We start from the raw sequence: 15,794 nt of genomic DNA, 5'->3' as shown, positions 1-15,794 counted from the left end.
ATTTAAACTACTGTGTATCATTCTGTTCTGTGAATTTATCCCCACTGATAAATCCACTCATTATTGATAGACATTAAGAAGCTTTAACTTTTCCAGTATTTCAAACAATGCTGTAATGACTATGCTTTTACTTGTCTTCTAAAATACATTGCAGCTGTCTCTCCACAGGTGAATTACTGACTCGTAGGTTATGTACCATTTCACTGTTGTAAATATTGACCACAGGCACTGTAGCCCACACAGGCCTGGGAGTGGTGCTATTCTCGCCAGCTAGGATAGTAGACAGCATAACTCATGGTTGATCAGAAGGCATATACAGAAGTGTTTTGTCTCAAGAGTGGAGAAAATTAACTCTAGACTAATGATGTCAAAAATTTTAAAGTGAGACACGATAGGGTCAAGCTCATTCCTGATAACTTAATACAACCCAGAACAAAACTCCAGAATACTTGTATGACTACAAAAACATCCAGTAGCCAGCAAGGTAAAAATTCACTATGTCTGGTATCCAGTTAAATATTACCAGATATGACAAAGCAGGAAAATATAACCCATAATGAGGAGAAAAATCAGTCACTCAAAACTAATCTGAAACGGAAACAGATGAACTAATGAAAATGGATGTTAAAACAGGTTTTATAACTGTAGTCCATATGTACAAGAATTGATAGTAAAAATTGAACATACTAAGATGATGGAAGATATTAAAAAATACTTTAAGTCACACTTTTAGAGGTGAAAACTACAATGTCTGGGATGAAAAATACAGTAGATGGAATTAGCAGCAGAGTAGATATTGAGGAAGAAAAGATTAGTGAACTTGAGTACATAGAGATAGAAGTAACCAAAACGAAACAGAAAAAAATTATAAAACCTGAACAGAGTATCAGTGAACTCTGGGCAAACTCCAAGAGTTCTAATATTGGAGTAATGGAGTCTCTGAAGGAGCAAATAATGCAGAAAAAAATATTTAAAGGATTAATGTTTCAAAAATTTACAAATTTGATGAGAACTTTAAACTCAGAGATCACCAAAGCTTAACCAACTTCAAGCACAAAAATATGAAAAAAACTACAATAAGGTACATTGTAATCAAATTGCTTGCAATTAGTGATAAAGAGAAAAATCTTTTAAAAAGCCCCCAAAAGGGACATATTATATTTAGATGGGAAAAGATCAAAATGTGTATTTCTTGGAGAGAATGCAATGAGAAGTCCACGGGGCAACATCTTTTCTTTTTAGCTGAAAGAAAAAAAAAAAGATCACAATAGAACTATTAATACACTAATGAAAGAAGTTGAAGAATATACAAATAAATGGAAGATATTCCATGCTTATAGACTGGAAGAAGTACTATTGTTAAAATGTCCACACTACTGAAAACAATCTGCACATTCAGTATAGTCCCTATCAAAATTCCATTGGCATTTTTCACAGAAATAGAATAATTCTAAAAATTTTATGTAATTGCAGAATATCCTGCACAGTCTTGAGAAGGAAGAACAATGCTGGAGGCATCACAGATTTCAGAGTATATTAAAAAGCTATAATAATCAAAACAGTATGGTGTTGGCATAAAAACACACACACAGATCAGTGGAACAGAATAGAGAGCCCAGAAATAACCCCCCACATATATGGTCAGTTAATTTAGGACAAAAGAACCAAAATATACAATGGGGAAAGGACAATCTTTTCAGTAAGTGGTATTGGGAAAACTGGACAGCCACAGACAAAGGACTGAAATTGGACCACTATCTTACATCATACACAAAAATGAACTTGGAAAGGCTTAAAGACTTGAATGTAAGACCTGAAATCATAAAATTCCTAGAAGAAAACATCAGCAGTAAGCTGCTTCATATCAGTCTTGGTGATGGTTTTTTGGATTTGATACTAAAGTAAAGGCAAGAAAAGTAAAAATATACAAGTGGGACTACATCACACTAAAAAGCTTCTGCGCAGCAAAGGAAACCATTAACATGCAAAGGCAGCCTGCTTAATGAGAAAAAATATTTGCAAATCATATATCTGATAAAGGGCCAACATCCATAATATAATGCACTCATACAGCTCAGTAGCAGCAGAATAAACATTCTTATTAGAAACTTGGCAGAGGATCTGAATAAACATGTTTCCAAAATAGGCATACAGATTGCCAACAGATACATGGAAAAATGCTCAGCATCATTAATCATTGGGGAAATGCAAATCACAGTGACAATGATATGTCACCTGACACTTGTTAGAATAGTTACTAAAACAAGAAATCACTTTAGAGAGGATGTGGAGAAAAGAGAATCCTTGTACATTGTTAGTGGGAATGCAAATTGGTGCAACAACTATGGGAAATGGTATGGAGTGCCCTCAAAATATTAAAACTGAAGCTACCATATTGTCCAGCAGTTTCACTTCTGGGTATTAATCTGAAGAAAACAACACTAACTCGAAAAGATGTATGTACTCCCATGTTCATTTCAGTATTGTTTACCATAGTTAAGACGTGGAAACAACCTGAGTGGTTACCAATGGATGAATGGTTAAAGAAGATGTGGTATATATAGACAGTGGAATATTTAAAGAGAAATCTTGTCATTTGTGACAATATGGGTAGGCCTTGAGGGCAGTATGCGAAGTGAAATAAGTCAGAGACAAATACTGTATAATCTCACTTATAGGTGAAATCTAAACAAACAAAACCCATGAGTTTATACATACAGAGAGCAGATTGGTCATTGCCAGAGGCTGGGGGTAGGGTTTAGGCGAAATGGGTGAAGGGAGTCTCAAGGTACAAATTTCCAGTCATAAAATAAATAAGTTATAGAGACATAATGTATAGTATGGTTACTATAGTTAATAATACTGTAGTGCATATTTGAAAGTTGTTAAGAAAGTTGAAAGTTCTCATTCTTCCCACCCCAGTTTTTGTAACTATGTATACTAATGGAAGTTAACTAGACTTATTGTGGTGATTATTTCACAACATATACAAATATTGAATTATCAGCTCTGTACCTGAAACTAATATAATGTCATTTGATTTATGCCTCAAAAAAAATCCCACAGAATTAGTTACTCACCAAAAATATCTTCTAAAAATAAGGGTGAAGAAAGATGTTTTACAGTCATATAAAAGCTGAAAGAATTCTTTACCATCCGACCTAAATACAAGAAGTATTTTAAAAAGTCCTTTAAGCAGAAAGAAAATGATGCTAGTTGGAATTCTGGATCTACACACACAAAAATGAAGACTACCAGATGTCTCTGTGTGTGTAAAGACTGTTTTATTAATAGTCAGATTTCTTTAAAAGATAATTGTTTACAATGAGAATAATAACACTGTATTGTGAAGGTTATAACACATGTAGAAATAAAATATGACAGTACAAAGATTGGAAGGGAGGAATGGAAGGATACTGCTGTAAAGTTTTTAGACTGTACACAGGGAGGTCAGTATCCCTTGATGGTAACTGATAAGTTAGAGATGAATTCTACAAAGCCTGGACACCCACTAGAAAAATACAACAAAGAAGCTCAGTAGTTGTATTAAATGACGTTGCCTTGAATTGCAGTAGCTGTGGTGGTGCTTGAAGAAATAAATAATAACAAATTGATGAAAGATAGTTCTAGTTATAAACTGTGACTTTGAAACTAGCTCTTTCTGTTATAGATAAGAAGAAATACTTGTATTAAAATAGGATACATTGACAAAAAATGTGTTCACATGCTGGCCATGTCCCAATACTTAATTAGAAGAGCAAGCTATGGCAAAAGAATAAAGAAAATTATGACTTGTGAAAGGATTGGGACCAATTGTTGAATTTTAAAATTTTGGTGGGGAAATGGAAACAGAACTAATCTCCAAATCCCTTACAGCCTTTTCTCTGTAGAGTAGCATCTACTTCCACAGAGTCAGTGTGGAAAAATTGGACTTTTTTTTAGAGAATGTGTGGCCTTGGAAAGAAATAGAAGATGCTAAAGAAAAGAATCAATGACCTCTTTTCCCTATTGCCTGGGTGTTTAAATTTGCTTCATTATAGTAACTAAATTCTACTGTAAGATACCCTACTCTGCTATGTGCCTGACATTGTGGTAGCTGATGGAGATACATTCATTAGCAACCGGAGGAGCTCACAGTTAGTAGGATAGTAGGCATCTGAACAAATAGATCGTAATGCAGTGTGATGTGTGCAATAATCCAATCAGGGTTCAGGATACAGTTGTGTAGTAAAACAAGGAATGGTTAACTCTCAGTGGAAGAGTGTATCAGGGGAGGCTTCCTGGAGGTCCTGGTGCCTTAATCCCTGGGCTGGATTTGAAAAGCCAACTAACATATTTGAGTGGCTGAAAATATGGGGAGAGATCCTGTAGGCAGAGGAATTACATGGTAATGTATAGATGCTTGAAACAAGTTGATACCTAGGGAGCAAAAAACTACAAAAAACTCAGTGTTTGTATTAGGAGATAAGGAAGTGTGGTGGGGAAAGGAAGTATGGCAGTTAACGAGGCTGGAGTTGGAGCACCAAGGGCCTGGTGAGGCATGATGACTGCCCTGAGACTTGGCTCCATTGGTGATACCAAACCATTGCATTTTAGGCAGTAAACAGACACAGTTAAGCTGGTTTTGAGAGATCACTTTATTGTCATTGTGGGAAAAGGATTAAAAAGAAGAAAAGGTTTAAAAAAAAAAAAAAGAAAAGAAAAGAGGATGGATTCAAGCCCAGAACTTGGGGATTCCTTTTATGTGGGAGGTAAAGGAAACAGGGTCCAGGGTAACTCCCAGGTTTGTGAGGGTGACACTGCCAGCTAAGGTAAAAGGAAGACGAGCAACGTGGGGATTTTAGGGGGATGGCAAGGAGAGGGCGACGATCTCGAGTTATATTTGGTCATGTGTGGCTTGCAACTGAGGATTAGAAACATAGACTTGAGAGTTAACGGGGTGTAGGGGCTTCTCTGAGCCCCCAGACTGGCCATTTTGCTCTGTTTAATTGCTCTCACAGCCCCTGGTACTTCCGCTTTGGTAACACCACACTTGTGACTCTCTGTCATGTCTGTCATCCTCTGTTGGGCTGTGAGCTCTATGTTGAAAGGGATCTGTTTTGTTCAGCAACTCATTTCCAGTGCCTAGCACAGTACCTGGCATGTGAGACTGAATAAATGGGCACAGATGTGAGTGCACAGAGAAAAGAGGGCATAGACAGAGGAGAGATTCATGGCTTAGAGTTGCTGGGTACAGTCACACAGGTGTCACTGTGTGTGACTCTGCCAGGAGGGAACCTTAAGTATTGCCACCTTACAGGTGTTAGTGGAATAGAAAAATCTAGCAAAAGGAAATGGAGGAAGGAATACTTGGACAGGTATGAAGAAAATCAGGAAGGACTTTATCAAGGAAGTTAATGGTTAACAGTTTCAAACCAAATGTGAACTGATGAGTATATGAGCTGATTTGATTGGCTTGTTTGCTGGTTTTAGCAAAACATCGTTAAATGATGTTCTGTGTCAGCATAAGGGAAGACAAGCATAGAATCAAAATAACTCAAGTCCTTTAAAAAGGGGATACTGGAAACCAAGAAATATTGTCAATAAGCACAGGAAAGTCATTTTTCCCCCTGGGGTTGGGAGAGTTAGCTATTCCTTTGTCAGTAGTTTCCCTGTATGTGGAGATCATGTTAAATGAAAAAATATGTTTCTTTTAAATGTTAGCATCATACTGTGTGGTGAGATACGGTCTGAGAGCCACATGGGCACTGAGACCAGCTGAGGGCAGAGCAGATTGACTGAAGTGACAGGCAGGATTGTCCATGCTATTTAAGCTCTTCTTTCTCTCTTGCTATGTACATATTTGCCATGTTGTTATCAATGCATTTGGATAAGCTGGATGCTCATATGGAGCAACTCCACTTTTTGTTCCAGAGAGGGAGAGGGAGGGAGGAATGTTGAGAGAGCAATGTGTTTGTAATTTGTGGTTTGCCTGTGTTGTTTCTTTTAGTTGGGGCTTTCAACTTTTCTTACATTATTGCTTGAAATCTTTATATTCTTTGCCTTTATGAGAACAGATAAACACTTTGATATGGCTACATTTTCATTTTATCTGATATGCATGTGTGTGTGACACTTCATTGGTTTAGAACTCTATATTTGTATCATGTTTTAGATTTTACAAATTGTTATGTGTGTTTGTTGCTTAATGGTGAAACAGCTTCATTAGGTCGACGGGACAGATTTTTGTTTACAAAGATTCAAAGTTAAGCTACTTGTGCAGTATCATAGTCCTGTGATCTTTTCATACCATATTGTTCATCCAAAATGCATACCAAAATGTATGTGTGTCTGTTGTTTCAGTGGAATTAATTTGATTTTAAGGAGACATATACATGAATTGCAGGAAGAATTGGCTTCTTCTGGGCATTCTTTTTTTTTGCTTTGTTTTGTCTTTTTTAGTTTCTTGTTATCAAACAGGATCTTTTAGAACTCCCTGGGAGGAAGGAAAAGTTCACAAAATTTTGCATCATATGTTATTGGGGAAAAATAACAAATCTGTATGTAGTTTGAAAAGATTACCAACAACCCCCCACCCCAGAATACTGTGGTATCTTATAGTGGAACTCCTAGTATTCTTTTTATACATTTTATTTGCGTTACTGGTCATGAAATTAGTTAAGTGGGGGTGTGTCAGCATGTAAAACAATGAAATAGGAAATATGAGAGTGCATTGCACATGGTAGGAGTGTTACCTCCTGATACTTTCAGAAATAGACATATGGATGTGTTTATTGAGTCACAGATAGAAAATGTATTTCTTACTGTGGGTTATTGTCAAAAAAGTTTGAAAACACTGACTCAAAGAACTCTCATTCATTTTATCTTCTTCCAGCTTTTGTTACCTTATTGAATGGTGAACAGGCCCAAAATGCAATTCAGATGTTTCATCAACACTCTTTTCGAGGAAAAGACTTAATAGTCCAGCTCCAGCCAACAGATGCTCTGCTCTGTATTACCAACTTGCCCACTTCTTTTACATTAGAAGAATTTGAAGAACTTGTGCGTGCTTATGGAAATGTCGAAAGATGTTTTCTGGTCTACAGTGAAGTTACGGGCCACTCCAAAGGCTATGGATTTGTGGAATACATGAAGAAGGACTTTGCTGCAAAGGCTAGATTGGAGCTATTGGGTAAACAGTTGGGGGCATCAGCTCTTTTTGCACAGTGGATGGATGTTAATCTGTTGGCCGCGGAGCTCATTCATTCTAAGTGCCTTTGTATAGATAAACTCCCTAGTGACTACAGGGATTCAGAGGAGCTGTTGCAGTTATTTTCCAGCATCCATAAACCTGTGTTTTGCCAGGTATGTATTTTTAAGGTCTCATTTGACAGATTTAAAAATATCTGCATATGTATCTATATGAATATCACAGTGGATAATCTAATTCTACTGTAGTCTGTAGTGAACACTTTAATGTCATGGTAAATTTTACATCAATTTCTTTTGTTGATGGTCCAAACTATATTATTTTTATATAATTAAGTATATCTTAGCAGATCCATCACTTTCTCATCTGTCTTTTCATTCCATCTATTCTTGAACCATTTGTGCAATAATCCATTCATCCATCCAGATTTTATCACCTTTCTGTGCCAGACACTATCTTGCTAAATATCAGAAATATAGAGAATAGAAAGATATTCTCTCAATACCTCACAGTTTTGTAGAAGAGACTGACAAGTAAGCAAATAATTGTAAATTCTGTGTGAAGATTGATAAAATAGAAAATACAGGTGTAAGAAGAATGTGTAATTCTGTTCTCAGTGGGGTCATGGTAAGTGAGGCGTTTAGAGAAGATCCTGAAAACTGACAAGAGGTAAGGACTTTATCCAAGTAAAATTGAATATATTCTGCTAAGTAGGCAAAAATATACACTGTTTATAGCTCCTCCCATTACAGATTTTTATAGCGCCTGTCAAAATTCTTTCTCTCTTGTCCCCTCTCCTCCTGTACTCCTTCCCGTCTTACCTCCCATCTTTCCTCTCCCTCACCCTTATTTTTCTATAATCATAGATTTGTTGAATAGTACATTGAAGTAGAAATTTGGGGGTTTGAGGATATTTTATTTATATCTAATTAATTAATTAAAATTAATGCTACCATCTTAACTTTTCTTATATTCCCCCATCCCAATATAATAAGCATCTGAGAAATTATCCAAGGAGCTTCAAAAAATTAGAATATTTTGTGACAAATCTTTTATCAAATCTTTGTTAAGTTATTGGAAGTTGATTGTCTTATTGCTATGCTGTTCTTGAATACTAAGAATTATACACTCATATCCTGTGGCCAAGCATACTTCTTTGTAGCTTTAGTTGAGACCTTTGGAGCTAAAGTGAGGGGAAGAACCATTTATCACAAATTGTATTTGAATTATGAATCCCAGAGTTGGAAGGGACCTGAGAGCATATCTAGTCTAGCTTTCCATCTGGTTGAAAAAAAGAAAAAAGGTTGTTACAATATTTGTGAGTGATCATTTAGCTTTTGTTAAACTATTTCAAAATAATAGAAAATGAACTATATCATAAATCAGACCATTATATATTTGAATGGCCCTCGTATTGAACTGAAATAGCCATCTTTAAAATGATTGATGCTGTGGACTTAAAATGGTATAATTTATTTGGCATGAAGGTTATAATGAACCAGGAATAATGAACAGGTTTTAGAATTTTTCAAAAGATTGATAAAGCCTTTGTCAGTAGCTCTGTTAAACTCAGGCTCTTTTGCTTGGTAGATTGACTTAGACTATGTTGAAGACACAGTCTTCCTACCTTGTGGTCAGATGGGACCAAAGGGACTAATGGCTTTTACAAAACTGATTTTAAGATTTGGTTTGGATTATGAAGGGAATGAAGTTGTAGGAGAAATGTTTGGAAGAGATAGATATTTTTCCCTTTCTCCCACGTAAATGGAAAAAGTTTTTATGGAGGAAAAGACATTTGAGGACAGTTTTAAAAGGAAGGAAGAATGTGAAGGGAAAATAAAAATTTGGTCTAACTGCACAAGAAAGTGGAAGAAAGTTTGTCTTCAAAAAGGAGAAAAGAAACTAAAAAGCAATAAGAAATGATTTAATTATAATATCAATTTATGAGATGCCAAATCCAAGTAGAAGTGTTGTAGATGTGTCTTAAAGACATATCAAGCTGAATTTTACCACCTGTATCATTTTATAGCGTGGACGTGTCATGTTCGGAACTTAGAAACCTTTTAGCGTCTTGTTTTGTCCTTCCTTTTGCTCTTTGTACCAGTCTTTACAGACCCAGGACTTGAATGCCTTCTTTTACACTCTTTCAGGTAGGTAACTGGAAACAAATCGAGTTCTGCATTGCGGGAATTTACTTAGGGCATGTTCAGAAAAAGGTTGCATCCCGCATATGGTATTAGAAGCAAACCTGGGGCACAGTTTTCCTAAATTAGATTTGCTTGGTATACTTGACCAGATTCCTGGGATCTGCCTAAAATACTGAAATAGGAGTTGCATACACAGACTTTATTTGACATAGAAACCTGATTAAATAGTTGTTCAGCATGTTTCATCATCTGTGTATCTGGTGAATTTATTTTAGAGAAAGTTTTAATTATTGTATTCCCATATTTATCTATAAATTATCAGTTATATGTATTTCTTAAAATAAAGGGACTATTATCATTTGATCATTGGCTTTTAAAATAAATCAGAGATTCAAAGAAGTAAAAGGAAACTTGACAGAATCTTACTTACCTTCCCATCTTCTGGAAGCACTGCATCTACCCAACTGGTAAACTTTTATTTTCAGAAAGAATGTATACATGATTTTCACTAGTATCATGCTCTGAAACATTTGTCCTTGAATTTATAGATGACATGCTTGTAAATAAATATTTCTAAGTATTAGAATTCCCCTTTTAATAAATGTGTTACATCAGCTTGCACAGGATGAAGGTAGTTACGTGGGTGGCTTTGCGGTGGTTGAATATAGCACTGCAGAGCACGCTGAGGAGGTTCAGCAGGCAGCCGATGGTATGACAATCAAGGGAAGCAAAGTTCAAGTTTCCTTCTGTGCCCCAGGAGCACCAGGGCGGAGTACATTAGCAGCGTTGATAGCAGCTCAGCGCGTGGTAAGTTTGTTCTATTTCAGCATATAGGTAAATTCAAGTAGTATTTTAATGTATCCAGACTAGTTGACCATTGATTGGACCTTCATTATATTTCCATTACATAAAGACATTCTTCCTTTTTTTTTTTTTTTTTTAAGTTGGCTAAATGGTACCTCTGCCAAATCAAGCCAGGAGTTAATACAAAAGAAATTGTGTTTAGTAAAGTTTATTTATCTCAAGAAAAAATCTTGAGGGAACTTCATTTATTCAGTAAAGTTTGAGTTTCTGTTCTGTAAGTTTTGAGTGCCCCTCTTTTCAAAAAGTGTTTATAAGTATCCACAGTAGAAGCAGAGGAAGGTGTGGGCCTCAGTGGCACACACGTAGCACATTGCGCTCACATCTTTATTGGAGCTGTCTGCTTTCTCCTCTCTCTACCTCTCTAGTCTAGAAGTTCCTTGCAGATAGAGACTATTCCTTTTTCCCAGTTTTCACTCCTTGCACTTAGCATAGTAAATGCCCACTGAGCAAATGAAGGAAGGAATACACTTTGAGGGGATCAAGGAAGACATCAGGATGAAGGAGACATTTGAGTGTGACAAAGTATGATTTTGAAATGTGTTGATGGGAGTGGAAGATGGGATTGCCATATAAATACAAATTTTGCATGAGATATACTTACATTAAAATTTTTTCATTGCTTATCTGAAATGCAAATTTAATTGGGCATCCTGTATTTTTACTTGCTAAATCTGGCAACCCTAAGCAGAGAGAGAAAGCGGTCACCCTCTGGCTGCGACAAAACCTTTTGAGCAGTAAGTAGTATGAGGTCAATTTTGATGCTGGAAGAGTGGTGAGTGGTCTGGGTAGACTGAGTGTATAGAGACGTGTGGTGAGGTGGTAGCTTGCTGTCAATGGAGGGAGGGCTGTTGCACTCAGAGTTTAGATTGAACTTGAGCAGCAAGTTCAAGTTTATAGATCCCATAGAGGACTTCGAAGCATATCATCAAGGCATTGAAAGAACCTGAATTAAGACATCAAGCGATCACATAGTCTGAAAAGGGTTTGTAGATGAACGGGAGAGAGGGGTGATCGCGGGGTGGTGGGGGTGCCGATGGGAGGTTGTCGTGAGTTGCTTCTCTCATATCGCTCGTCCTCCTCTTATCTTTGACCTCACTTGTGGTCCTGGATGCCCTCTCCCCTTTTCTTAGTTTGTCCTGAAGGCAGGTCGTACTCATATCCTTGCTTGCGTAATTGACGGCCTCAGCCAGCCTTTCACCATCAATTTCACGGCCTCTGGTTATGTTGTCTCTTTGTTGGGTTGAATTTGCTGTTTCCAATCCTGAATCCATCCAGTCACTCACTTCTGTAGCCAGCGCACCCTGTCCTCTTGGAGGAAAACAAACGAATAGGTGACGTGGTGCCCCTTCAAACGTCTGACATACGTTTATAGCTGATTCCCCAGCAAAACTTAGCTCATCTCCTGTCAGCCACTCCTCTCCATTTTGTGCAGCACCTGTCTCAGATCTTCACTCTTCCTGTTTGTCCTTCTTTCTGTCAGGTGATCGTGGCCCCTACTTTATAGAAATATGAGAGCCATTTTCACTTAATTTTGGAATCAAGAGAACCCTGACCTCATCAAATAATTTAAGTGTTTTTTTTTCTTCCCCTCCTCTTTTTCTTTCTGTTTCATGGATCAATTCGTATAAAATAGGGGTTATCTGTTCCTGAAAGTTTGAAAGTTCTCATCTATGAAACCGCATAGACCTAGTCCTTGAACCTCTTCCAGAGAGAAAATAATGATTACTAGTCAAGTTTCTTTCATGGATATTAGATATATTACTTTTATTTTTCTCTATATGCTATATTTGGCATTTGATTATATCATATAAATTTATCCACTTTGTCTAAGTTTTCAAATTTATTGGCACATAGCTACTTATAAAATTTTAGTTTTAAAATTTGTCATATATACTCCTCTTTCATTGTATATTTTATTTATTTGCATTTTCTTTTTTCTTCTTGATCAGTCTTGCAAGCTATCTGTTTTGCTTTTCAAAGAAATGGCTTTTGTTTTGCTCATTATTTTGATTTTTTTCTCTTCCTTGCTTATTTCTGCTGTTTATAGTTTCCTTGCTCCTTTCTTCTTTGGAATTACTCTTTCCCCCCATCTTTATTGATATTAATATTTATCTCTTTTGTTTCCAATCTAGATCATTTTCTTTTTCTTTTTTTAACTCACTTTTTAAAAAAAATTTTTTTAAGAGGGGTAGGTAATTAGATTTGTTTATTTTAATGGAGGTACTCAGGATTGAACCCAGGACCTCTTGCATGCTAAGCATGCATTCTACCACTGAGCTATACTCTCCCCCAAGATTGTTTTCTGATAAACCTATTTAAAATAAGTTTACTTCTGTAACTAATTCTATGCCTATGTGTCATAAATTTTATGACTGTCTCATATTTTTGTGATACTGTCCTTTTAGCTTAATTGATAGTTTTTTTCAGTTAATAGCCACTTAGAAATTTTTATAAAACTATTCTTCTGATACACTTTTTTTAAATTGCGATATAATTGACATACAGCATTATATTAGGTTTCAGGTGTACACTAATGATTCAGTATTTGTATATGTTGTGAAATGATCACCACAGTAATTCTAGTTAATATCCATCGTGATACATAATTAAAAAATTTTTTTTTGTAACAAGAACTTGTAAGGTCTCTCTTAGCAGCCTTCAAATATGCAACAGAGTATTATGAACTGGAGTTACCATGCTGTATATTACATTCCCAAGACTTACTTATCTTATAACTGGCAGTTTGTACTTTTTGATGTCCTTTACCCACTTCATTCATCCTCCCCTCCTCCCTGCCTCTGGCAGCCACTGATCTATTCTCTGTATCTATGGGCTTGGTTTTGTTTTTGTTTAAATTCTCCATTTAAGTGAGATCATGTAGTATTTGTCTTTCTCTGTCTGACTTATTTCACTTAGCATAATGCCCTCAAGGTCCATCCATGTTGTCACAAACGGTGAGATTTCAGTCTTTTTACGGCTAAATAATATTTCATTGTCTGTATACATATACACCCCACCTTTTCTTTATCCACTCATCCATTGATGGACACTTGGGTTGTTTTTGTATCTTGGCTATTGTAAATAATACTGTGGTGAACATGGAGGGGTATGTATCTTTTCGAGTTAATGTTTTTGTTTTCTTTGGATAAATACACAGAAGTGGAATTGCTGGATCATACAGTATTTCTATTTTTAATATTTTGTACTTTTTAAATTTAAAGTAATTTATGTACTGTTTTCCATAGTGGCTGCACCAGTTTACATTCTCACCAATACACACTAGGTTTCCTTTTCTCCACATTCCTGCCGACACTTGTCATGCTTTCTTTTAACTATATTTTTCCCTTTATTTCCCATCTACTATTAGATAGATTAAAATTTCCTTCTTCTGCTTTGAGAGTGATACGTTCAATTTTATCCTCTTGGTGAGTGTTCCTAGCTTATTAGCCCCCCTAGGTTGATCAGTATTTCTTCCCGCTTAACTCATCCTAAACTCTGTCCTCCTTCCTTCCTGTCTACCACCTACCACCATAGTGGTGTCCACATTTTTACTTTAGGGTTGCCTTGAATATTTTTGTTTGTTAGTTTGTTTTTATGATCCTGACTTTTGTGTACAAGATTTAAAATTAACTGTGATATTACATTCTTTAATTTCCATGTATCATGTAACATCAGCATGCATTTATTCTCTTTCGTCATTTTGAGAAAGGATGTTCATATAGTAAAAAAAAAATGAGATTGTGGCTTGGAATATTTTTAACTTCTTTTTCATATTTAAGTAATAGTTTAGCTGAATATAAAAATCTAGATTCAAAGGTTTTTTTTGGTAATACTTTGAAAATATTAATTTGTTGCCTTCTTGAATCCAGTGTTGATGCTTTGAGAGTGAAGATGATATTAGTCTGCTTCTTGGTTTTTTGTTGATATATGTTCTTTCTCACTGGAAGCTTTAGATTTTTGTTTGTTTTGTTTGCTTTGATGTTCTTAAATTTCACACCAAAAAAATGTGACTACATGTGTTGGTTTTCTACATCATATTTGGAATACTCTAAACCCTTTATTTTGTGGACTTTAAGTTTTCTTTAATACTGGGAAATTCTCAGCCATTATTTCTTCGAAGTTGCCTTTCTTTCCTAATCCTTCAGGGACTCCTGTTAGACAGATGTTAAGACTTCTAGTCTCTTTGTTGCCTTGGTGTTCTCTTTTGTTTTATTTTGCGTTTCTCATTTCCATGCTTTGTTTTGTTTGCATTTCCCATTTCTTTATCCTTTGCTCATATATCCTGGGTACTTCCTCTGACCTGACCTTTCAGATCCCTATTTTGTTTTTCAGTCACATATATTCTACTGTTTAACCTATCTGTTAAAGCACAGAGTAGAGGTTATGAATAATGCTTTATATGTTTCTGCAGTTTCCTCAACTACAGTATGGGGGTAATAATACTAACCCTGTAGAGTTGTTTTGGAGCATTGAGTGATCTAATCCATGGCACATGCTTAGAGCAGTGCCAGATGAGAGTGTAAGTGATGGCTGCTGCTACTGTTCCCAGCAGCTATGTTTGTCATGCTTTGTATTTCTGAGCAGTTGTTCTTTATAACTGCTTGTCCTTGCTTCGTGTTACTGATAAAAATGTGTTATCTTCTTTAGTATGTCTGTTATGTTTATCTAACATTCTTACTACTTCCTATCCTTTAATTCTGCTTTACCTCTTACAGGTGCTTCAGTTTGTTGCCTTTATTTTTTGTGGCTACATTGTCCAGCTATCTAGTTATTTTGTTCTGTGAATATGTATTTCTTTTGGTGGAGGCAAGGGTCAGCTTCCTTGTATGTGAATGTTTAGAGGTCAAGGGGGTGGAGGGTGGACAAGAAGAGTAAAGCCTGGCCTTAGTGAGGGTGTAGGAAAGGCAGGTAAGGACCTAGGGCCAAGAGCCTCTGCCTTGATCACAGCCCTTTATCCCACCCCAGCCAGGCAACGCTGCACCTTAGACAGTCTCCTTAATCTCTGCTCCCTGCCCTGCTCTTTTCCAAGTTCTGTCTGCCTCAGTTACAACCCCTCTACCCAATACTGCGGGAGGAAGGAACTGGAAATGGCTGGAGAGAGTGGGAAGGAAGTTCTTGGTGCCTGCACCTAGTGCCACGTGGTCCCCACTGTCTCTGAGTTTGCGTGCCACCCTGCTGCTAATTCATCGGTCCTATGGCTGCCGTGGACTGATGCTGCTGTTTTCCTGCCTCGTGCTGGTCAGGAAAGCCATGATCCCTAGATGATATGTGGAGGGGGAAACATAGTTAAAAATAAAAGGCTTTTCCCTGAAGTACCTGGTCTGGGGCTCCAGGCTCTCTCACACTCTCTGTTGTGCTACCTTGTGTCTGTCCAGGGATTGCTCCCGGGGTTTTGTGTCAGGTTCTCAGATCCATCACCCTCTTCTCTCAGTTTTTCAGTCTGGGTTGAGAGAGAGAATCCAGTTGTCCTTGTCAGTTCTCTTGGCTGGAAATTTATACTTTTCCTTTCATATCATTATATTAATATTCTCATCTATCAGGCTGGTATTTTAAAACAAAACAATTTCATGTTTTTAAGAAGCTACCCAATTACA

The 15,794-nt window shown here is 36.6% G+C and overlaps 1 protein-coding gene across 2 annotated transcripts in view; it reads left to right on the top strand.

Annotated features, from left to right (window-relative positions):
* The window catches only part of RAVER2 (ribonucleoprotein, PTB binding 2), a 98,472-nt gene that overhangs the window by 22,373 nt on the left and 60,305 nt on the right, over positions 1–15,794 (top strand). For both annotated transcript variants that reach the window (XM_010949966.3, XM_045512441.2), the window contains exons 3-4: positions 6,875–7,344; positions 9,952–10,143. In XM_010949966.3, the coding sequence (XP_010948268.3) occupies positions 6,875–7,344; positions 9,952–10,143 (662 nt within the window). The remainder of the gene's footprint in view (positions 1–6,874; positions 7,345–9,951; positions 10,144–15,794) is intronic.

This window comes from Camelus bactrianus, chromosome 13 (assembly GCF_048773025.1).
Source record: "Camelus bactrianus isolate YW-2024 breed Bactrian camel chromosome 13, ASM4877302v1, whole genome shotgun sequence".
Lineage (NCBI taxonomy): Eukaryota > Metazoa > Chordata > Mammalia > Artiodactyla > Camelidae > Camelus > Camelus bactrianus.
This window is presented reverse-complemented; position numbering and strand designations above follow the sequence as displayed.